This window comes from Amblyomma americanum, chromosome 1, assembly GCF_052857255.1.
Source record: "Amblyomma americanum isolate KBUSLIRL-KWMA chromosome 1, ASM5285725v1, whole genome shotgun sequence".
NCBI classification, from domain to species: domain Eukaryota; kingdom Metazoa; phylum Arthropoda; class Arachnida; order Ixodida; family Ixodidae; genus Amblyomma; species Amblyomma americanum.
Window position 1 is genome coordinate 43,305,144 of NC_135497.1, and position 23,908 is coordinate 43,329,051.

The 23,908-nt window shown below is 44.5% G+C and overlaps 1 protein-coding gene and 1 pseudogene across 3 annotated transcripts in view; one reads left to right on the plus strand and one right to left on the minus strand.

Moving 5' to 3' along the window:
- Positions 1-18,375, minus strand: part of LOC144112707 (uncharacterized) — a 55,010-nt gene extending 36,635 nt beyond the window's left edge. Inside the window, exons 1-7 of one of the 3 annotated variants that reach the window (XM_077645534.1) lie at positions 17,980-18,375; positions 17,053-17,216; positions 15,392-15,478; positions 15,230-15,307; positions 15,066-15,143; positions 14,805-14,948; positions 14,546-14,682 (exon numbers count right to left, since the gene is read on the minus strand). In XM_077645534.1, coding sequence (XP_077501660.1) covers positions 14,546-14,682; positions 14,805-14,948; positions 15,066-15,143; positions 15,230-15,307; positions 15,392-15,452 — 498 coding nt within the window. In that variant the 5' untranslated portion in view covers positions 15,453-15,478; positions 17,053-17,216; positions 17,980-18,375. Of the gene's footprint in view, positions 1-2,327; positions 8,957-9,097; positions 9,210-9,431; positions 9,579-12,414; positions 12,503-12,586; positions 12,689-14,545; positions 14,683-14,804; positions 14,949-15,065; positions 15,144-15,229; positions 15,308-15,391; positions 15,479-17,052; positions 17,217-17,979 lie in introns of those variants that run through there. The other 2 variants (XM_077645536.1, XM_077645535.1) reach the window with 2 other exon arrangements.
- A 772-nt stretch (positions 18,376-19,147) lies between these two features.
- Positions 19,148-22,345, plus strand: LOC144128677 (uncharacterized; annotated as a pseudogene).
- The last annotated feature ends 1,563 nt before the right edge of the window (positions 22,346-23,908 follow it).

Below are 23,908 nucleotides of genomic sequence, written 5' to 3' on the forward strand. Positions count from 1 at the left end.
TTTTTGTAAAGATTCCACCGGGAACCGAAGCTCGATGTCTTAAATGGGTAGAGACACCACATTTTTGTGTTGCACCCCTCAGTTATAAATAATGTGTAGCGATTCTGTAAGCATGGTACACGAAGTTAGAAGCACGAACTCGTATTACATAATTAATAATCGTACTATTTGTACCTACGAGTTTCGGTTTCGGTTCATAGTTTCCAGGTTGTTACACGATGTCAAAAACCAGACAATGCGCTGTCACGTGGGCCCGGAAAACCGTGACGTCGGGTGGGCACGTCGTCTGCTTGACACGCACGTGCGTAAACACGCCGACGACGGAGAGACGGGAGCAGGGCAAGTCGCAAATTAATGGCGAATAGCTCCGGGTCAGAAGGCGAATCATTTTATTTTGGCGAGGACACTGATTATGAGGCATCGGAGGACGACACAGACCATGAAGAAGACGCCGCGTTTGCGAACTCCGACAACCACTTTAATTTTACACCGCTTGAGATAAATTTGGATGAGTGTTTGCCTGTTTGGATCTGCACCAAACCCTGGCCAATGCCCCACCGTGGGTATGTGCCATCGTATTTGAGGCAACAACAACTTTATTTCTGACCCGCTGGCCAGCGATTCCGAAGAGGAGGCAGGCGTCAGGCCCGACGCAGTTCAGGTTGTGCCAGCGGACGCCGAGCGTGTAGGCAACGTCAACTGGTAAGCAGTGTTGTGTTATTTTGCTGCTCTTTGTTTTCGTCCCAACTGCAGTGCCCGATATCTGCCATTATGTCAGTCACTACCAGTCAAGCATATCGCGGACAAAATTTAAACGAGGCCACTAACACGTGCAACCCCGCATGTTGTAGCTCGGTCTTTGCTGTTTGCGTAAATGATGCGTATATATTTTGTCGCGAGCACCCATTACGCCGTTTGGATGCCATTTCTCTCTTAACTGTTTGCACGTGTTCTCCCACGTATATGTACAGTGCCGTAGGCTTTGCGTGATTGAGGGTCATAATTTTGCCGCTCCAGCAAGCCATTCGCATACCTCTATTCGTCTCTTTTATTTCTTTGTTCGTGCTCCGTGAAACACACGATCTTGCGCTTGTCGCATGCTTCGCGGCGAGCGTGCGCTAATTCGAAAACTCGCAAAAACGTGGCCAATGCATGCACAAAGCGGCCTTTCCGAAATCGCCTTCGGCTCCGGGCGCGACGACTTGGAAGTGCATTTTTGCGTGCTGCAATAGTAGTAGTAGTAGTAATAATAATAATAATAACGTTTATCCTAGGTGTGAATGTGGCCGCTGTCGCGCCATGGACACCGTGCTCGAGTCTATGTGCTGCCGTGAAATCCCTGAAGTAGCTGCCCACATCCCCAAGTGTGCGCTGTGCATTACCAGCAGCAACATGTTTGTACTTGCACTGCAACTTGCATATTTGGCACTACTGGAAGACAGACCGGCCCTTGTCAATGCACCAGGGATCCACTAGGAACTGGATGTTGCATGTTCGATCATATATGAGAGGCACTTGCGATATTGTCATGCTCCACTGCTGTATGTTTCAATGATATTTGTCTCTTGCATTAAACTACACATTTGTCTTGATCTTCAAACCTAGCTTCGCCACCATTTTGCTTGCAGCTATACAGTTTGAATGCAGCCACCTTCATATGAACCAAGTTTTAAAGTTTCAGGACTGGTTGAAATTTTCGCAATCCTGACAGCAAGGCTGAAAGTAATGAAACTATATCTTCCTACATAATACTGCTACATACTCTCTTATTCTGTCTGTACACCTAGCCTGGCACCTCAATTTCTGGCACTTGCCACTGATTAGTGCACCTGAAATAATAACATGCAATTCTGTTGCAAAACCGTTTGCCTTTATGAATATGTACCTATGCACGTTCCATTCTGTTTGTAAATTACTACAGTTTATTTTGTTTTGTCTCCGTACTTGCTGTACATATAAAAAATTGTTTAAGTTCCACAAGAGAGCTTTGTAAAACCACTCTATATTGTTTAACCTTGTACGTTTTGCTTGCTTTGTTTCATATTTCCATATTCCACGAGTATGCTTTATATAATGTCCACCTATGTGTCGTCACTGCATGCCATGTAAAAGGGGGCTTGAGCGCAATCAAGTGAACACGTTTCACTTTTTGCTCGAGCCTCCTCCGTTGATTTCTTTCTGACGGAAAATAAACTGCATTTGATTTGATATTGAACAACTAATGGAAAAACTGATTCAGGGTTCTGTAACTAACAGTTTTTTTGTGTTTTGCACATCACCATCATAACGCAGCGACTATTTTTTGCAGTCGTTGCAGGTACACGTACCGACAGTTTGTGCGCTGGATTTGGCGTCGCCTTGGGAGGAGGAATCGCAGAGTTCTGCCAAGCTGTGTCGTGGGATGAGAAATGCTTTCCCCGCACAGCGATACTGTGGGTTTCGCTACCTGGAATAAATCGGTGTCAGAAATGAACTGCACCCACTAAAGGTAACAAGGTGTACAATCATTTATTTCACATCAAAATGCACAGCAGAACAATGAACTCCAGGTAAAACAAAAAAATAAAATGTACATTAGTCTTAATTATTAGAAGTGATATTACGGACAAATGTGTACTTTGTATAGATATACATATAGATACTTTGGGCTGGCCTAGCTACACATACAACATATGCATGAAATGCTGCCTTTAACAATACAACTGCCGAAATTCACCCCACAAAACAGGGCTTGTACCTGTGATAAAATATCACATTGCTCTGTAAACACTATGAATGAACACAGGCATTTTCATATGCAACAGTAAAATGGCAGAACAGCTATATCTGCATTAGCTCCCATGCATAAAGAGTGACCCCAGCCGAGCCAGTTTGTGCCAAGCATATGCGGGTACAATGACAGACATCGCTATACAATGGACTTCGTCAGTTGTAAGCACTTTTTGCAAATTCCTGAGAAGTGCATAAAGCCCAAATACTGCGTCAGGGTACATGCCTTGCCTTCTGCAAAGCACTGATTATTATCATGTCAGCATTTCCTCAATATCAATTTTATCCAGACAAACCAGCTTGATAGAATCAAACCCTCTCCCATTATCTTTTTTTCTCCCATTTGCTCACCTCTGTTTGAAAGGAAAAGCAACCAAATGTGACCCTGATCAGCAGTACACTTATGAAGTTTTGTACAAGCAATACAGCACAACAACCTGAGTGCACTTCACACAAAGCAAATATGTGCAAGTAATGAAGACTTGAGGGTTGGACAAGTTGCAGTGGGCTCATTTTTGAAGGACAAGGACAGCAGAAAGGTGACACTTGTGCTAATTGAATGAAGGTAATTTGGAAGAAGCAACAAATTACAGCTAAATTAAATTAAGCAGATGGAGGAAGAAAATGAGAAAGGGCTGGTAATAGCTGGCAGAAATTATGAACGATTACACAGAAACTGTTTGTGTGTATAAAGGAGCTTTCACTGTGAAAGGAACTTCCAAACTCAAGAAAGCCAGGGTGTAGTATCACTAGGAGCCTGTAGTGTTTTATAGTAAGAGGTGAGTTACGAAAACAATACTGAGTAACAAAAAGTGTTACTACTTTCAAATAACGCTAAGCATCCATTCTGGGGCTTCTTCTTGCAGCAGTATCAGGCCTTCCAGCAATAAAATTGAGCAGCAGGTAAGTGTTAAACTTTTCCAGGGATGTATCCCACTGCAGACTCGCTATAACAGGTGCAGGATTATGCACTGGGGCATCATCAGAGATATTCAATCACTGTATGAAAAAAAAAGCCAACCTTCAAGCTACTAGAAAATCAAGCACTGTGCAGTCTATACCTGTTTAAGATAGCCCACCCTAAATCATCTAGCCTAGATAAAACAAAAATCAGCTGTGAGCAGTTGGGGCCATTACGTCAATATGTCAGGTCAAATGCATAGCCCATTTTACTCAGTGCTGCATGAGTGTTGTTTGCAGAGTTCGTGCCACATGTGCAAGAATATATAACTGCCAGACATGAAGGGCACTACGTGGTATTTGCAAGAATGTTTCAATTTTTTAAAGCTGTGCCAAACACTCATTAATTTCTCCATTGTTGCTCTTGTGGCACTATCAAGTTGACTTTTGCACTTGCAGAGCAGAAGGTAAACAATATTTTTTTGTTGCTGTTCTTGATCCTTATATGCCCTGTACACTAACCCCCCCCATGTGACACCCTCGAAAGAGAGCCTTTAGGGGCAAACTGACCAAATAAATAAAAAGTAAGATCTAAGTGCTTGCCGACCTTGCATTAAGAGATGAAAAAAGATAGGCTTCCCTAACCATTTGCAAACACTAAAGCCTAGAGTTCCACACCTGGTTTTAGTTGTCATTTTTTGCCTCCTTTTATTGTTATTTTGGCCGTTTACTTCATTTAATATTTTTCCACAATTTACTGCTTTTTCCAAAACATCTCCACCTGAAACTACTTGTGTTACCTTTTTGTCTTTTGTCATCAACTTTCTGCACTGCACAAATATAAACAACTTTCACACAAAGACATGCTCCATAGCACCAGTCATCTTCGCGTCTGTAAAAAAAAGCCTTGGCCATCAGATGCGTAGCACTTATTCAACGTGTCACAATACAAAAAACGTAACGCAGGAAGCAGGCCTTTACTTGGAGGGCTGAGCTGCATTATAAACGGTTAGAAAAACATACTTTTTACCCAACACCCTAAAATCTAAAAGAACCTGCTGATGCAGTACAATAAGCACGCATGCAGGACATTACTTCGGAAAGCATACACCTGTGGGACTTTCAGAGGCTATACTAAGCAAGGACATGAACACACACCAAAAGGATGACAGACTTCAGGAATTTTGATTGGACAGAACAATTTGCACAACGAAAACGGGGCAAAATGTCACTAAGCCTGTGACTGTGCAATCAACTTTACAACGAAAAAGAAAGCAAAAGACAGCTTTTATGAAGAGAGCAGCTATCATGCAGCTTAGACAAATTACTGTTTATAAGTGCTACTTCATCCTGACCCCAACACGTCCGGTCTTCTGTCGGTACTACTCAGACAGACTTTTTCTGTGGTCCTCCTACTTTTTACTGCTACGATTTTTCTTGCCTCTTAGGTCTGCTACAGCTGTTTGATTTTTAGAAAATGTTTATGAAGCTTCAGCTGCAGAAAGTATTTGTGCTGTACTTGTATTTGCGTGTATTTGGGTCCTGCATCCACCATTCTGTGCAAATATTCACGCCTCATCCTTGGAGTGCTAAGGCTGAGCACCTAAAGGATCAAGTTACATGTCTCACTGAGCAGTTTTACTGCCTCTATAGAATGTACAAAAGCATAGCACAAGATTCTGCTGTCTTACACTCAATGAGTAAGAGGGAGTTCTGGCCAAGTTCAAACTACATAGTCTGCAACTTCGAACAACAGTTCAAGCCAAATGTTAAGTCTGCAAGCGTCCCTCGCACTTTGCAGTTGTCTTCTTCACAGCACTGATCCAGTGTGGCTGGCTGCTATGCTACACTAGAAGATATTGCTTCCACAACAGCTGCAGCCAAACTGTTTTATTCCAGCCACTGTGCATCTCTTCCTTTAGTTCTTCACCTCACAACGCATGGCACTAACATGCCACCACAAGGCCTCCCCCTCAGGAGACAGAGTCGTCCCAGCCGTCTTCCGGCTAGGTGAAAGAGGGCAGAGAGATGTCTTGTTGAGAAAAAGTGGAAAGAGAAGTGAGAGGGCAGCTGATGAAGGAAGCATGGTGTTGTCGATGTGGGCAAACTTTATGTGGTTGAGGGGGGTGACTGTGTCATAACTGATGACACACGGCATTTTCTCGCCCCGCACGACGACGAGATGGGGTCCAGTATAGGGTGCCTGAAGCAGATGGCAAGCACAATCCACAAATAAGAAAACATAGGCACTGGCTCTAAGATCACAGTGGACAAAAGTCAGCTTGCACTGGTGAGCACGTGTCGGACAGGCGGTGGTACGGGACAGGAGAGAGGTTAGACGTTCCATATAAAGTATTCCAGGACAGGACAGACAATGCTTTGGGCAGGCGGGCACATAAAATCAGCTGGTAGACGCAACGATCCACCATAGACGAGATGAGAAGGGGCACATTCGAGATCTCCCTTGATGGCCGTACTAACATCTAAAAGGACAACTGACAAGGAAGTGGCGATGCCTTCGGCTGCATGTAACCTCCTGACTGAACTGTTGGCTTGCGGACGGTAAGCTGTAGTTTTGAGGAGGATGATGCCGAGAAGCTGGGTCAAACTGGCGATAAGTGTGGACTCAAAGTGGCAGCCTCGGTCGGTGATGATCTCTGCTGGCACACCGAAACAGGCAATCCACATGGAAATGAGCGCGGAGGCATCCGTTTCCACAGTGATGTCCGGTATAAGACTGGCTTCCAGCCAGCGCGTAAAACAGTGAATTATGGTGAGTATATAATGGTAACTGTGCGATGATGGCAATGGTCCGACCAGATCGATGTGAATAACTGCAAAATGGGAGTCCGGAGGCTGGAAACTTCCTAGCGGGGTCATAGTGTGACAATAAATTTTGCACTGCTGGCAGGCAACAAGGCACGCCAGAGCCCAAATGTGAACGTCGGCGTTGAGGCCAGGCGAGACGAAATGCTCCGCAACAAGATGCTGAGAGGCACGGATAACGAGATAAGAAAGGCGGTGAACATCACTGAGAAGGGTGCGGCGTGGAGGCTTCACGTCGCAAATAATGTCGACTCCAGGATCAGGACAATGTACAGGGCGTAGGTGCAAGGATGATGAACAAACTGCTTGAAGGTCTTCGTCCTGCTGTTGATAACGGGCCAGGACTTCCAGGGTAAAAGAAGGTGTTTGCAAGAAAGATGCGTGGCTGAGGGTATCGGCAGAAATGTTATGGGCCCCCTTGATGTGCCGGATGTCAGTGAAAATTCCAACAGGAAGCTATATGTCGAGTTTTCGTGGGTGAGTAGGTGGTCTCGGATGAAGAGAAAGCGCTCGTGAGTGGTCTGTGAAGATTACAAAAATTCAGCCATCCATGAAGAAACGCAAGTGTTTCACAGCGATGTATGCCACATGCAGCTCACAGCCAAGAGCACTGTACTGCTGCTCTGAAATGAGAGCTTCTTTGAGAAAAAACCGAGAAGACACCACTCACTGTCAAGAAATAGCTCCGGGACGCCGCCAACAGCGGAACCTGAAACTGACCGTGATGCTCGTGGGTGCGTTGTGTGGCAGGTGAACAAGAAGGGTAGTAAAGGTGAGACGCTCCTTGACAGCAATGAAAGCAGCATTGGCAGCCTCGATCCAGGTGAAAGCAGGTGCCAACTAAAGTAAACTTTTGAGCGGTTGCAGAATGGCAGCACATCCAGGAATGAAACATCTGTAGTAGCTGACGAGGCCAACGAAAACGCTGGAGCTGACACAGTGAGTCTGGGGGGGAGGGGGGGTGGGGAATCCGCGACTGCCTTGTTCTTGTTTGGAAGAGGTTGGATACTGTGGGCGTCGATGAAATGCCCGAGGAATGCCAAGGATGAAACTCCAAACGCACATTTGTCAGTGTTAAGATTGAGTCCGCGGTCGGCAAAACATTCGAAGACGAGGCGCAGATGATGGAGATGCTCGGTGGGAGAGGAACTAACGATGAGGACATCATCGATGTGTGTGAATACGAATGAAAAACCTCAAAGAATGATGTCAATGAAACACTGGAAGGTTTGCGCTGCATTTCGTAGCCAAAAGGCATCCTCATGCATATCTATTAGGTGCCATACAATTCTTATGCAGTAAAAGGAGTTAGATCATCAAAGCATGCTGTGGTCATGACTGTACATCTAACACTACTCAAGCTAAAACACTAACTCTAGAACAAATACAAAAAGAATGGTAAAGCGGTGTGAATAATATATTCATGGCAGCAAGTAAATTAGCAGAATCTAAAAGATACCACACAGACATACTAAATTTTCAGCACAGAGTGCTTGAAAACATATTTAAAGAAAGAATATATAATGTCCACATTTACAATAGCAGAAATCCAGGCATTAATTTTTAAGGAGGGAGTTTGGTCTTGAAAAAATTTTATTAATGAAGTCACAGTTTAGAAACCTTCAGGGAACATGTATTTTTGTGTGCGATTCTAAATATTACATTTATTATCATGCAAAACAATTCCTTGAGCACTTATGTAATTTTTATGAATGTATCTTGTGAAGAGCTTTGAAAAAAATTTGCTGTGGGAAACTTGCTGATATGTATGCCATTGGGTTTTCTTGATACTATGGAATGCAATAAGGGTAAAATTGTCTTCCTGCCTATCATAGAACTTAAGTTATAGGGTTTTCAAATTGTTGCTTCAGAAATGCGAAGAAAAGTATGTACTCTCATTTCTGAAGTGGCAGCTTCAATACCCTATAACTCAAGTTCTATATTAGCCAGGATGATAATTTTACCCTTATTGCATTCCTTAGTATCAAGAAGACCTAATGGCATACATTTCAGCGATTTTCTTACGGAAAATTTTCTTCCACACTCTTTGCAAAATAACTGCATAAAAATTATAAGTGCCCAAGAAATTGTTTTACATGAAATTAAATTACATATTTAGAATCAGCATGCAAAAATACATGTTTCCTGAAGATTTCATAATTATTACTACATTAATAAAATTTTGTTTTTAAGACCAGGCTCCCCCCTTAATCATGCAAACCTTATACTCAGCTGGGAACAAGATGTCCTTTTGGATTCTGTCGTATGTGCACTTTGAAAAGGAGCAAATGCCGGCATTCTCCACGAGTCGCAGGGGCTCTGTTGGGCTGCATCTTGTGAACAAAATGGCAGCGGCCAGAAGCACGTTGTCATGTCCAATCCGCCTCTGTGTTGGCTGGCTATACCACTTTGTGCTGGGCATATTTGGACACGTTGTCACCACAACAAGAGAGCCGATGACCTAGAAAAACACACACAGGCAAGGTTAAACAATTAATGATGGTAGGAAGATATAAAACAGCATATTTAGCTTATTACTATCACCAACTGAGAAAAGATTACTGCAACCGCTGCAATGGATAAGTGAGACTCAGTTACACACCTTCAGTGAAGATTGTGCTGGGTGATGGCACTTCCTGCAGAGATTGGTGGGTTGCAGCAAGCAGTCTTCATAAACAATGAACCTCCGAGGTGGTGATGGTTCAGGGGAAGAGCTGCAGGCAGTTTAGTACTGTCATATAAATAATCAAACAATATGCTCAATGTACAACTACCATAAACTCTAAAGAATGATCACCATCAGGTGCTACTACAAAAATAATTGCATGTTGATGTTACACACAGGTTCTACTGAAGCAAATTTGGCCATTAACGAAGATGCCTACATGCTGCTGAGCTTTTATGTGTGCCTATGCCTTGCTTATTAATACACTTACGCTGCTGAGGTGTCCAAACTTGGTAAGCGCTGTCATGAGGATTCTCTTCAAATGTTGCAGACAAACCATCCCAGTTTGAAGACGAACACCTCGGAGCTGTGTTCTCTTGCAGCATAAAATCAGAAACTGTGAGGTCTGTCTGAGATTCTGCAATTGGGAGGAGAATTAAGAGCAACGTGCAATTGCAAACACTGCGAAAGTAATCGGCCAGAAAGGCAGAGTTGTACCACAGATGAGCTGTGCGTGTGTCTAGTATCAGAGATGCATTGCATTGGTGTACCTCGACTGTTCAGTGCAAAAAAACCAGCCTATTGTGTGCATACTTGTAGGTTTACACCACAAAAGCATATGATTTCTCCTTCTTGAGGCATAGTACAATGGTTTCCAACTGCTGGAAAACATTGAACTTTTATTGCTGAGGCTGCTCCCTGGTAATGGTCAACTGAATAACTAGCTCACTTACAGCTACTTTAAAAGAAACTTATGTCTGGCTCGCCAACAGTAAACCACCTTGACGTTTCTCTCAGAGAAGAGTGCTGCTCAACAAACAATTCACATAATTGTTACAGGATTCCAAAGAAGACCTCATGCTAGTGTGCTTGCTGGTTTGGTTTATGGACGTTCCAAAACGACTCAGGCTATAAAGAACGCCGTAGTGGAGGACTCCAGAAAATTTCAACCATCTGGGGTTGCTTAATGTGCACCGACATCGCAAAGTACATGGGCCTCTAGCATCTCGCCTACATCGAAATGCGACTGCTGAGGCCCGGATCGAACCTTTGTATTTCGGGTCAGCAGCCGGGCTAATGACTACATCTTTAGTACTCTTTCCAAGAACGAAAAGAATGTTACGATAGAAAATCACATGTAATGGCACAATAATGTATAATTAGTGCTGCGGTTACAGAGATTAACAGCACCAACTGCTTTGAAAATCGCAATGCACGCATTACAATATGTTTCTTATTTTTGAAAAAGGAGACAAGTACTCCTTTGCACAGATACCAGCTTCCTGTGTTGCATGCCCTGTTTGCACACCAACACTTTTCGTTTTAGGCATAAATGCCACGTGCATAGGTTTCCATGCCACTGGGGCTGTGCCTGAACCTGTGCATCAGACTTGGTAGGTGTAGGTTTTTCTGGCACTGTGAGAAGCGGTGCCACTTGGCCAAGGGTAAGTGGTAAAATTGAAATAAAATGAACAAAATTGTGCATGAAAACTAATGGCAAGGCTTCAGAGTACACAAACAGGCATTTATACAGATAGGCCATGACAAACTTATGCTAGGCAGTCACACAGGCTCTTTGTCAAGTGCTTGCCCTAAAACCCATGTATCAAGATTTGATATGTACAAGCAAACAATGGATGAATCAATGGTTTCCGAGGGCCTTCACTGAAACAGGGTTGTAGTAGATGCCAATATGCTTTGTATTTTTTTTAATTCTAAGCTAATCAATCTGTGTAACTTTTATTTCAGGTAGAAATCTCGCTATTGTTTAAGTTATCCCAAATCTGAATCCTGATCTTGTATCACTAGGTCATTGCACTGCTTTTAAGCGGACAACCTTGCAACTGTCTCTGGATAGTGCCAACGATGGACGTTTCACATTACTTTCATTACTTCTGAAGCCTGTACATGTATCAATTCTGGATGACTACTGCCACATCCTAGGAGGATAGACCATTTGTTTTCTTAAATTACCCTCAATTTCCTTAATTAGTTATATTTCTGTAGCTGCAATTGCCATTTGAAACAGTAGGGCTCAGCATCCTGAATTATCATGGAATGATTCTTTCCCAATTTTCCTTTTCTATTTCCTATGCAAGCCCACAGCCTTCCTTTCTGACTCTGTTTAAAGTTCTTTACTTCTGTTTCAGTTGACCACATACTAGTTTTGTATTCATTTCCTTCCATTTTGAGTCAAGGCTGTTTTTATTGATGCCTGAACGCCTTAAGTGACAATGTTTTCACCTGATTTATAACACCATTCCTCACACAAAATTTTACTCTGCATTTCTCATCTTGTACAGCATCATTTTAAGTTTCACAGTGAGCACCCAATGCTGGTATTCCAACAACACTGCGGTTCATTTCAGGAAACTTGTACAAATTTAAGCTGCTTAAATGCCTGTCTTGCTATGTTATAAGTCAACAAGGAAGGAAACTGCAGGTATGGCAATTGGTGTGCTTCAAATATAATGAGCAAAAACCTCCTAGATCTATACTGGAGTGCATCGCACAGACATAATGTCCAACTCTGCACTTTGGTAGTCAACAATTAGTCTATGAAGTGCACAAAATGAAAGTAGCGCTACACGACTAATAAGCTTCCTAGTACGCCAAGCCACTCCCAACAGTGCTCCAAGGCGTCCATGTGTTGTGCTGTACAATATTGAGAAGGTAGAGGCTGCCCGGGTTTCTGGCTTATTTCTTTTGCCCTTAGGCACTGCACTTTCAAAACTAAGGTCTGGCACCACTCTTTCTATCATAATTCCTCTCAGTCATTCATTCCTATTGCACCCACTTAGAAGTGCTGGAGACTAACCATACAGTAGCTCAGTAACAATGCTTACAATGTCAGGAGCAATTTCTGCTGCATGAATGTATTGCAGTGCTAAGCTCCTTATTACCACCTGCTACCTGTATTACCAAAATACGCTTGGGAGAGAGGGAGAGAGGAAAACCGATTTTTGGGCTCGAGGGCGGTTCATTTTATTTAGCCGTAGAGCTTGCGGCGGCGTTCCGTGCACAGCACAATAGCGGAAGCCGGTGGTTGGGCAGAGGTAGAAACAGCGAGGTCATCTTCATACGAAGCTCTAGTCAAGTCGCGGCGTTCACACCAGGTTCCAGTACCATTTATTTTGCGTCCTTTTTGTGCGTTTTCGGGGCTACTGTGATCTTTAGATAAGCAGCCAACCAAAACGTCAATTTCCGGCACCATGAGAAAACCCAAGTAAACCAGATCATCGAAAAATGCCAACCTGTGCTCGAAGACGAGAAGTCTGGAGTCTCGCCTAAGCCCGCGTACTCACAGGAGTCAGGAACCCCGCTGACACCATCGACGACGTACTGCGCAAAAATTTTGCACAAGCTGGCGCTGCAGCACGAACGTGCACACCAACAGACATCATTGAGAAAGCATGCGATACACACCTGATGCTTTGGCACTCTTGGTCCGCTCTGTCAGCCCTCCGCAGCGAGAAGACGCTGCGCTGCTGCGAGGTAGTACAACGCTGGCATGGCGCCAGGGCTCAGGAAACGTTTTGCTCGAATGCCGAATCCGGCGAGGTATGCCAGGTTGCATTCGTAGCTGTTGTTGTCAAAGTGTAGTGAGCACATAACACTGTATACTTGCTCGGAGTCCAATAGTGGCGCCCAGCTGCACGCACAAAATCTATCCAGGCTTGTTTCTGCGCGGCATCCCGAGGAAATTTATGTAACGCCTCTTCGGTGTCGGACTTGCTGAGGCAAAAGTCAACAACGCACGAAACCGGAGGCATGGCGATTGGTGTGCCTAGAAGCTCACTGTGCGCGTAAACTAAAACGCAAGCAGGACTGCGTGACTGGCGGGCTCGCTACAACAGCATGCGTTGAATCGTTGGTCGTGAGTCGCAGTCTTGAGCGTTGAGGAAAAGGAAGATTCGCAGGCAAGGCAAGGTAGATGTACAGAGAGAAGGAGCAGACTTAGATAAACAAACTGGGAGAGTGGCTAGAAGGCTAGACATGTCTCCAGCACAGTTGCTGCTTTCCGACAGTTTGAAAAGGTTGCTAACTAAAAGATGCCTAAATGCTGCTTGAAACTGCCGGCAAGACGAGTTGCTGTTCGATCCAGATTTCGACCTAACAATAGCAAAGGTGTTTTCAAGTGAATCCTGGTTCAGGTGCCTGGTAAGGAGGTATGTCAAACCATAGCGAGAGGCCAGGTGGTTCCATAACAGCAGCACAGCCCTCATAGTTTGGCAGAAGCCACGGATGCAAAGAGGCTGCCGCGCACAGCCTAGAACTTCGATGTTTTCGAAAACTGCAATACACTCTTCCAAAAACTCTTCATGCACAGATCCTGCACAAATTGCAGATGCATACGGAGACTTTCCCCGCTTCTGTGAAGTATTTAGACTGTCAAAGAGTCTATCGATCCTCTCAACAAATCTGGCTGTGTGGATAGCCTCTGATGGCAACTGTTGGAATGTTACCAATGTGCACAATGCAGCAGCGCAATGATTGCTGAATACCTGTGCTGCGAGTTTCACAGACATCTTCGAAGCAAAAGTTAAATTAAAGTGCCGGGCACTCAACTTTGGGATGGACCGAATTTGCATTTCTCGATCCTTCTCATAAGCCTGTCGTATGTACGAGCTTTTAATTGTGTCACTGCCTACCCTGAAGTCATACTTGAAGAGCATATTGCGCAAGCACTTGAGCAAATGCGGTGGATCAAAAATAAAGAAAAGCGGTTCACCATTCACACTTAAGTACGGCTTTTCAGGGGTCACAAGTTTCGAAAACAGAGAAACATTTTGGTTCCCCTGATCACAAACCACAGCCACAGGCTGCAATCCAGCTCCAACCAACATTTTGTGGCATTTGAAGAGGAGGTCATACAGAACAGTTGCAGGCGCTGCCTTATCTGCAAAGAAGTAGCCAAGAGGCTGCTTCCACGGCGTACATATTCCTTTGGCCATGAACACAAGCGCCTTGTTTGCAAGATTTGGACCTTGTGCTGCACTGTACTCTTCAAGGCCTTCAAATCTGTCCGGCACTGGATTGTACGACAGCTCCTTTGAAACATGCATTTCATCAAAAATTATGGTGCAAGCCCTGTCTTGCCGTGGAAAAGACTCTGCCCGCTTCTCGATCAAATCAAAAACATCAGGATAAAATCCAACCCTCAATGGTACGCGTGCAAGCCACAGCTGCAGTGACCTAACAGATGGAAGTTTCAGGAGTTTCCTGCAATATCTAACCTTTTGGGCTCTGGAAGTATAAACCTAAAGCAAAGGTTTTGTTTTGGCTGCACCATCGACGGCCAAACCTGCTGACATTGTGCATCTTTAACTGAGCTTCAACAAAAGCAGCAACAGCTGGTGTTAAATGCTCACGCAGACTATCTACCAATTCGGCAGTGGTCTTCATGCGACGGCGCTGAAGCAGCAGTCCTTGCAGCGTCTTGTTGCGGTTACGCAGCTGCCTGAGCTTGGCTCGAAGTTTCTGCAGTGGCCGCCTTTCATTGATGGGGCTGGTGAAAGATCCTGCAACGTACAGAGTCGACGGAAGAGCAATAAGTTGCTACGTCGTGTTTAGTCATAGCTGCATGTAATCCTGTAGCACCAAAAAGTGCGCAATATTGCGAAAGCGTTGTAAAATTGCTAACCTTCACAAGAAAGAGGCGAACTGCTAAACGGAGCTCCTGGTGACAGATCAGCACTCGCTGACAGTGTTGCGGCCACCCCTGCCGTGCCAGGTTCCAGAGATGAAGCGCTTGCTTCAGTGCTTGGTCCTGCATATGTGTGGTCAGCTGCGCCCACAGAGTATAAAGAACAAAATATAGCGACAGCACAGTTCTGACAGGGAAGCCAGCAACCCAACAATGCACAAATAATAACTAAGCGCCACAGGCGGAATTAACACTTACACTGAACCATTATGAAGCCACTGGCGTGGGAACAAGCTTGGTTCAGCGTAGAACCAGTAGGGCTGGCACCATCTGCATCTGCACAGCGCACAGACAAGGAATTGTAGCATATTTCTGAGCCATACCTCCTCAGGCTGTTCGAGCAGATACGAAATAACAATCACCTTTTTGGAAGAGTAGCAGCGACTGGGACGACCGACTCTGGACGTACTTCTTGGAAACAGGTTCACCGGAGACAGCAGCTATCATAGGAAGCAGTCCAATGAGCTTTCAGTCGTCACCATTTTCAAAAGATTTATGTCAGTTATGCATACAACCCTGCTCACCTGGTTCTCCAGCCCGGCGCACTGATGCCGAAGTTTCGCTCGGAGATTGTGAACAGTCCATGTCGCTGCTGCATTCGCTTGAGGTGTCTGAAATGGCAACATTATTGCGGAGAGAAAAGAGAATTCAGTACCTTTATAGTAAATAATTTCCAAAGAACTATAGCTTCCACAGCATGCGGTTCACATTGTCATCACTCTAGAAAGAAAAATGCTTATCCAATGAAATAAAATTCTGTTTACCACCCTTAATCGTTAGGCACATTAGTTTGATGTCATCAGCAGCTGTGGAGCACCAGTAAATCATTTGCAATCTTCATATGCTATGTTTTACTTTGAAGAGTGCGAAATTCGCCTATCACACAAACAACGATAGCTCGCAAATCAAGTAATGTGCCCCATATTGTTTACAGATTTATGCAGGTCAGCCTATGGCCTACGCAATGAGATGCAACAAGAATGAATTCGTAAGCAATTATCGCAAAAAATAAAAACCTGTACAAACATTGGCTTTCGCTAGCATGAATATTGAGGTAAAAGGCAACAACACAAACAATTATTAGTGCATTTCTATAATCGTTCAGTGCATGCTTTGATACATAACACATGAGCACACAATATCTCGAGAAGCTTTTCACCAAGCGTACCTTGCCCAAGTCGGCATAAGATTGCATCCTGATAAGACTGAAGATGAAAAAAGAAGCTCTGCATACAAGAAAGCAAAGTTCTGGAGTACTAAAATTCATCAAACATTTAGGAAGGCTCACCCTTTTTTCCCCCTCACTTCTTTTGAGCTATGAAAGGAAGGACGAGAATGCCCTCTGGACACGACAGGGACCGTTCACGAGACAAGGTTTCACGGTGAATATGAAAGATTCAACTCCCACTTGCTGCAAAACATGTAGAGTCGCCTGGTTTCCGTTGCTGAAGTGGCTAGCGGCATCAAACAGCCTGAACCGGAAGACTGACAGACTCACGTTAAGATCCTTTGGAGCCCTTTGCCATACCAGACTACCGAATATCCCACTTCCATTATCCTTTTTTTTACCGGAAATATCAGGCAAGAGTATTCACACCGTCAGTGTACTTTTTCCGCACCCGTGCCTAGAAATTCGCTTGAGCACCCTTCGCCTACTAAGCTTGTGCCATTAGCTTACCACAAGCACAAACCTAATTCTATGCTATGTTGGACATTTGTCACGAACCTCACATACAGTGTACAGTGCATACAAGAGACGTAAAACGAATATTATATATAATTATATATATATATAATTATATATATATATAATTATATATATATATATATATATATATATATATATATATATATATATATATATATATATATATATATATATATATATATATATATATATATATATATATATATATATATATATATATATATATATATACACACACGATATGTATAGAATTATATGTGCTCACGTGAAAGCGATACTTCCATTTTCGTTTTCGCTTAGCAGGGTGCAGGTAAAAATTTACTGTAATTTTTAAAGCCGCAAGACAGATACATAATTCGTTTTGCAAAAGACGCTAGACTGTTTACGGTTACGACAAAAAGGAAAAATTTCATTTTTTCACAAAACCTGACATTTCAAGAGCGGCGAATGCCTTAAAAGTTTGATAACAAAAATTACCGGCAATGCTTGCTCGAGTAGGCAAAGCATCGTGTCACAGCCTTCCTGACGGCAGATACACAGATGGTTCGAAGTGCCTCGAGCAAATCCTGAGTTCTCGTAGCTGCGACGGCGCCTTCTTCTCCAGGCTGACGTTGCGGCAGAACTGCGCCCACGCTCGGCACCTGGACGTGATGCAACATGCACGTTAGATACAACTGCGCCAAAAGGAATACGCATACTCGAAACGCCAATGCGTCATTATTCCTGTCACTGCTAACTGCAGTAAATTATACTTGCATTACATCTGAACTATGGTAGTAAATGCTCGCGCCAAGCTCTCTGCGCCCCAGAGTGCGGTAACGCTCATCCTCATGCCACGCGGCTAGCTGCTTTTCTAAGCTCAACGAGTGACGAGAGTGAAGTGCGTTTAAAATTACCCTGACAGTCATGTATATGTAGGACAGCAATACCAAGGCAGGCAATAACTCTTGCTGAGCGAATCCAGTTAAAGCCTCCACAAAGCCGCGCACATACACGAGGCTGAGTTTCGATACTCCCAGCTGCGAGGGGATCCTCAAATTGGCTTCATGGTTTTGCAAAACTAAACAATGTCGTACTCAGAGCTGTCAGGTAGCAAACTTTGTTCTAAATGGGCCTCCCGGTCAGTAGCGTGCACGTGGTTGCTCCTGAGAGCCCGGTGTGAAGTTCACGTTGGTGATAGTCAGCTGCATGAAACTCACTATAAATTAGAAAAATGTGGGCCTCTTTCGCACACCTCAGCACTGAAAGTGTGTGCCCTGCAGTGTAGTACATAAATATCCCCGAAAACATGAAGCCAAGTACGCACGAACGGGTTACAGCTATGAAACACGAGCGAACAGCCCGGCGAAACCATATCGAAGCTATCGCGCATACCTAGAGCAGACGACACTGTCAAGAGCTCACCTGTGAAAGTCCAGCGGGAATCGGTGTAGCGTGACACCAATGGTACTATCCACGCTGTCGCAGTGTACCACGGAGCATCGTTTCTTCACATGCCGCAAGCTCATCTTGAAATGAAGCGCTAAGCGCTTCAAAAGAAGAGCGCGAAGCGTGCAAAGACGGAAAAAGACTTCGCACTGGCCGCACGCCGAAGGAAACGACAAAACCGAGAAAACTGCCGCAGCGGTGCAGCGGGGTGCAAATCTTACCGAACGGTGACAAAGAAGCGACGTGCAAGGACGACGAAAACTTCGCAAAAGGAGCATTTTGAGACCGGCGAGCTAAATTTATACGCTTTACCAGGCGCGCCATCGCAGACAGCTGGCGATAAGAAATCGCTTCGTAAGCTCCCGCCACTGTGGCCGGGTTAGCCGGGGTATCGAAACAAGGCCTGCAAAGACGCGCTGTAATGCACCGCACACTCATGAATAGGGGGCAGGTCAAGAGTGTTGCAAAAATACAAAATTGGCCAGGTTTCAATAAAATGACTTACCTCTTTCATAAAACAAGGTGCTAATATATTTTTTTTCTAGTGGCAGATTACATTCCAATTTTGTAGCTTTATCATTTCTTTATATGAGTGTTTTGCCCCCCATCCTCTGGTTGCGCTGCAGTCGCGCTAAACCACTTTTCGGCCCAGCCTTCGCCACCACTTTAAATCCGCCTTGGGCAAGGTTGCTAGGCCGCAAAACCACAAAACTTTGCCTTACGTCAGAAGACTGTGCAATAACTACTGTGTTCTAGAAGGTTGTACTTGTAGTGGCAAGAGCGAAGCGGGTTTCGACGGGAGGAGCTGAAGCAAAAAAAGCGGTCGGCCGCTCGGGGCGCTGCCGTCGAATACTGGAGGAGAAAAGCGAGCCGTCTGCTTCGCCGCGTCGCTGTATTGAGCGGGTTTGAGCGTTGCCGTTGGAAAAAAAGTGGCGATTTCGGCTGCTTGGAGTAGTTGGGGTAAGAACAGCAGAAAAGAATATTCCTTGGGGGACGCAAAAATGTACAAAAAGACATCAAAACTCGGAGAGCGCCCCTCAGAAATGTGGCCCCGCTCCATTAAAAGCCACCTGCGAACACGCACGCTGAACGAGACACCCTGAGGAAACATTGCTGCCCAAAGGCACAGAGAGTGAAAAAGCGTATGGGACAGAGAAAGTGCAGTGCATAGTAAGCTCGGCGGCCAACGAATGCAAAAGTTGACAAACAAAAGTGAGGGGTAGCAGAGGGGCGAAGGGGAAGAAGATGGGTGGAATGAAGCGGGGGAGGGGTTGCGAAATCACATAGGAACCGCGAGAAAGCGGCGGTAGAACAAGAAAGGGTGTGAAGAAGAGGAAAAAGAATGAACCAGCTTTCAGAAATTGTGGATAAATTTACAATTTATCAGCTCTCAAATTGTGGTGAGTTCGTCTTGTTTGTACAATCTTTTTTTTTCTAGCCTTCCCCGTTCCTCCTGCTTCGCTACTTGGAAATAAATGCTCAGTTGAAAGCCAGCACTCGTCAGTGTGTCCGTGTTGTGTCTCTCTCGTGCTGTCTTCTCATCGCTGGAACAAGGCGTGTTTTGCATCGCGTGTTCCGTGGAATAGTGGGCTTCTCCCTGTTCTTTATTCGGCCACGCTAGTGCTTTGTAATAAGCTCAGGCACATTTTCAACCAAAAACTAATTTTAAAACCCAACATTGCGGAGCCAGCTGGGCAGGAAAAAAGCAGATACTCACTGTTTTGCACCGGGTTGCAAAACTGGATATCCCGGGCATCGAGTGGAAAACGGACGGAAGCTTTCTGTATTTGCAGCACCCAAAGATGCGGAACGTCGAAAGGTTTGGGAGCGAAATTTGAAGCGCGACGACAAGCCTCTTGCTGAAACGTCTGCGATCTGCGAGAGACACTTTGAAGAGCATTTCATCCTTCGGGATTACATACATGTGATTGACGGCAAAGAAATCCGGCTTCCTCGAGGCAAGCCTGCCATAGCTCCAGATGCGGTGCCGACACTGCTACCAGGTCTGTCTAAGTACTTCTCGAAGCCTTCTTCTAAACCAAGGGCAGAAAGAAAGCGCCGCGAGGTCGCTGCAGCAGGACCCAGAAAGAAATCTCAGCTGTCTCGTTGTGATTAGGACGAAAACGAAAACTCGGACAGGAGCTCCAACTCGATCGGTGACTTCAAACAAGCTGAGCAAGTCGTGCAATCAGGCGATCTTCATTTCATCGCTGAGAATGTAACAGTACCAAACTTGTGGACGAGGCTGAACACACCGGATCTTGATACTCTGCTATATGCAACAACACACGCCACCAAGACACCGTTTACTGTATTCCATGAAAAAGTGGTGTGGTTCAGCTCGGATGGGGCATGTGGAATTGTGGCCAAATGCTATTTCAATGGAAAAGAAAAGGAATGCATAGGAATTACCTACCTTTATGAGGCATGAGATATTCTAAAAGAAGCTGACTGTGCACGGATTTGCGCAGGTGCTATGAGTGCAGAGACGTATCACGAACTGAATGAGATGCTGACCCTCAAGATGAAAAACACGCTGAATCTTCTCAACAGCAAAGTCTTTAGCAAGTTCTGCCTTGGTGCAGTCACAGCTGAAGGTAAGTGCTTCTTGTATCATAAAGCGCACGTTTCAGATATTTTTTTGAGCAGATCGAAGACGTGCTATGTCGGCGTATTATTTAATGAATTTCATTCCATTTTTTTAATTTCCCGCCCTTCGCCACTGGCTGAAGAGATGCCCCGCATCCGCATTTCGTTATTGGCTCAATAACGCCGCTACAAGCAATGGTGAGGGGCGGGCAATTCAAAACTGTAATGAAATCTGGAAAGACTCGTTATATATACCGGCCCTGTTTTCATATTTAGTACATGGATCAGCAACCAACTTTGTGTATTTTGCTTTTGTTTTACAGGCGGGATCTGTGTTAGCTGCAGATATCTAAGAAAAACACTTGTCACCAGAAAGTCAAAGTTAAATACCAAGATTTGTCCCAGCGACTGAGAATTACCAGTCAGAAAACAAAACGGCTCAGTCTACGTTTGAGGAACCTTGCAAGTAAGATAACTGCAATGAAAGAAGAAAACTCCAAAACAAGCGAAGCGACATTCCAGCGTAGAATTGAATCGCTAACCACAAAGCAGCAAGAAACAGCTCTGCACATGTTTAAAGCATCGAAAAGAAAAAGCAGGAGAGGGATGATGTACTCAAAAGCGTGGATCCTTGAATGCATTATTATGCGAATGAAAGGCCCACGGCTCTATGAGCACATGCGCAGGCAAAACATCCTCACTTTGCCAAGCAAAGTGACATTGCAGAGGTATCTCAAGTCATACAGGACAGGATTTGGCTTTAACGAAAATGTCCTGAACATTCTGAAGCAAAAGACTTCCACCATGGATATCTTCAAGAGACATGGTGGGCTCATTGTGGACGAAATGAAATTATCAGAAAATCTTTGCGTCTCCTCTTCAGGACATATTCAAGGCTTTGTGGACAGGTCAAAATTTACCCCAAGAAGTGAAATGTGCCTGACCACGGGATGGTTATAATGTTTGTGCCATTTTCTGGCAAGTGGACACAGATACTTGCATGTTCTGCTACTAGGGGAAACATGAAAGGAGATCTTTTGACAAAAGTCATTCTGGAAGCAGTAATACTGGCAGAAAATGCTGGCCTGTTTGTTGACTTCATTACCTCTGATGGAGCAACTTGGAATCGCAAGATGTGGACAGTAATGGGCATTCAGGCAACTGCATCGAGCACAAAATGCAAAGCACAACATCCCGTTGATGGAAAGGGGTTTCTTCATTTCGTCTCTGACTTTCCGCATCTGGTTAAATGCGTAAGAAATGGACTTCTGCACTCAGCCTTCAATACGCCAGCCGGACATGTAAGTGCTCAAGCATATTCAAGCATTCCACTAAGAAAATATTTATTGCTTAGAGAAAATTGGATACTTTCGTTGTCGGTGAAAGAACGTGCGTGCTATTTAACTGTTTAAAATGCTGCACGTTGACTTTTGCAATGCCACATCGGATTCTTGCTCGCTTTGTTTATCTCAATACAGTATAGAGATCAGAAATGTTTTTGTTATCTGATTTGTTTCAGGTGTATATCTATCCAGTTCGAGAAGCCTTAAAACTAGATCTCTCCAACGTGACGCTCCAGGCCATACCAGGCATCCCTGCACGCCACACACAGCCGAACAACTTCGAAAAAATGAGAGTAACATATGCGTTTCAGCTCTTTGGTGACAGCGTTCTTAATGGCCTCCAGCTGTACAAGATCGAGATTGAGCACCACTGTGGAAACATTCAGCCTGTCCTGACTTTTTTTGGGTAAGAAAAAAGCACGACTGCGGGTACTATTCTCCGTAAGTATGTTCCACGTCATTTTCTAATATTATGTTTTGCCTCTTCCAGAGTGATGAGGAACCTTATAGAAATTGTGACGTCTCGATATCCCACTGAAGTTCTGCGTCCGGATTCCCCTTCTGAGGACAAGTTGCTCTCATTTTTGGCTTACATTTGCGAGTGGGAAGTTCACGCCCGCGAGCGTGGTGGTTTCTTGTCCAACTCTACAGCAGTTGGACTTAGGGTCACTATCGGCAGCACACTGTCTCTGATGGACTACCTGGCCTCCCAAAAAATCTAATTTGGAATTTTAGCACAGAAAAATTGACTGCACTATCCGGAACAATCCTGCGGAAGTGCGGCCTCGAGAGCCCGCTCAAAGCGGTTTAAATGCCTCGCTGAAGTGTGCCGCGTGCCCTGGCTTTTAAAAATGGCGGATGCAGTTTGGTGGCCGGTTTGTTTATCGTTGTCTTTGGCGATTTTCTTCATTATGGCGTGATTTTTTTTTTGCTTGCGTGTGTGTATGGCAAGTAGTAAATGGTGCATACTAAAAGATAATATATTTTTGTAAATATTTACTTTTATAGCAGGTGTGCCGCTAGTGGTGCTCTTGTAGCGTGTTTTGTCATTGTGTATGTGTGTTTCGCGTGTTTGCATAACTACGGTCGTGATCGCTTCTGCTTCTGTCTCGGATCGCAAACATAGCACTTGCCCAGAAGATGGCACGATCAAAAATGGCAGATGGCAAACGGAGCATAAAGAGAACATTAAAAATATCGCCTCACTAGCAAGAAGGGCAGCGATAAACCGGCACGATGAAGCGCAAGCTTCACGAAACCTGCCCATTAATCCCACCCTGTACAAACGCTACTTGGATGACATTTTTTTTAATTTGGACTGACACAGAGCAAGAACTCATACATTTTATTGAAAACTTCAACCTCTTCCACCCCAACATATCTTTCACTTACACGTACTCCCACACTACAATTAACTTCCTAGATGTTGAGATTTCGATAAACGAAGGCTCACTTACCACCGGTGTATATAGAAAACCGACGGACTGTCGACAACGCCTACACAATTCCAAAGCTGCCATCCTCATCACTCTAAAACAAGCATCCTATACTCTCAGGAACATCGATTTAAAAGAATATGTTCCCAAGATGAAGACTTCGTAAAAATTCCAAATGCATGCGAGAAGTCCCCCCCCCCCCCCATTGTCGACGATGCAATAGAAACGGCACCTAAACTCAACGGAGAGCAAATACTGGAGGGACATCGATACAGTGAGCAAACAGATCGCCGGACAAATCCCGTACTTACCCTCACGGGTAACCCGCCTAACGTAATCAAAATCCTCAGAAAACATTTCGACATTCTCGAACAAAGCGAGCGCCTCTACAAAATTTTCACTGCTCCCCTCTTGCAGTCTACAAAAGACCAAAAACATTCGAAACATTCTAAATATATTCAAAAACAAATAACAAGGCAGTTTTGAAGTGTCGACCCTATGAAAAAAGTAGATACCAGGTCTGCAAACATATACCAA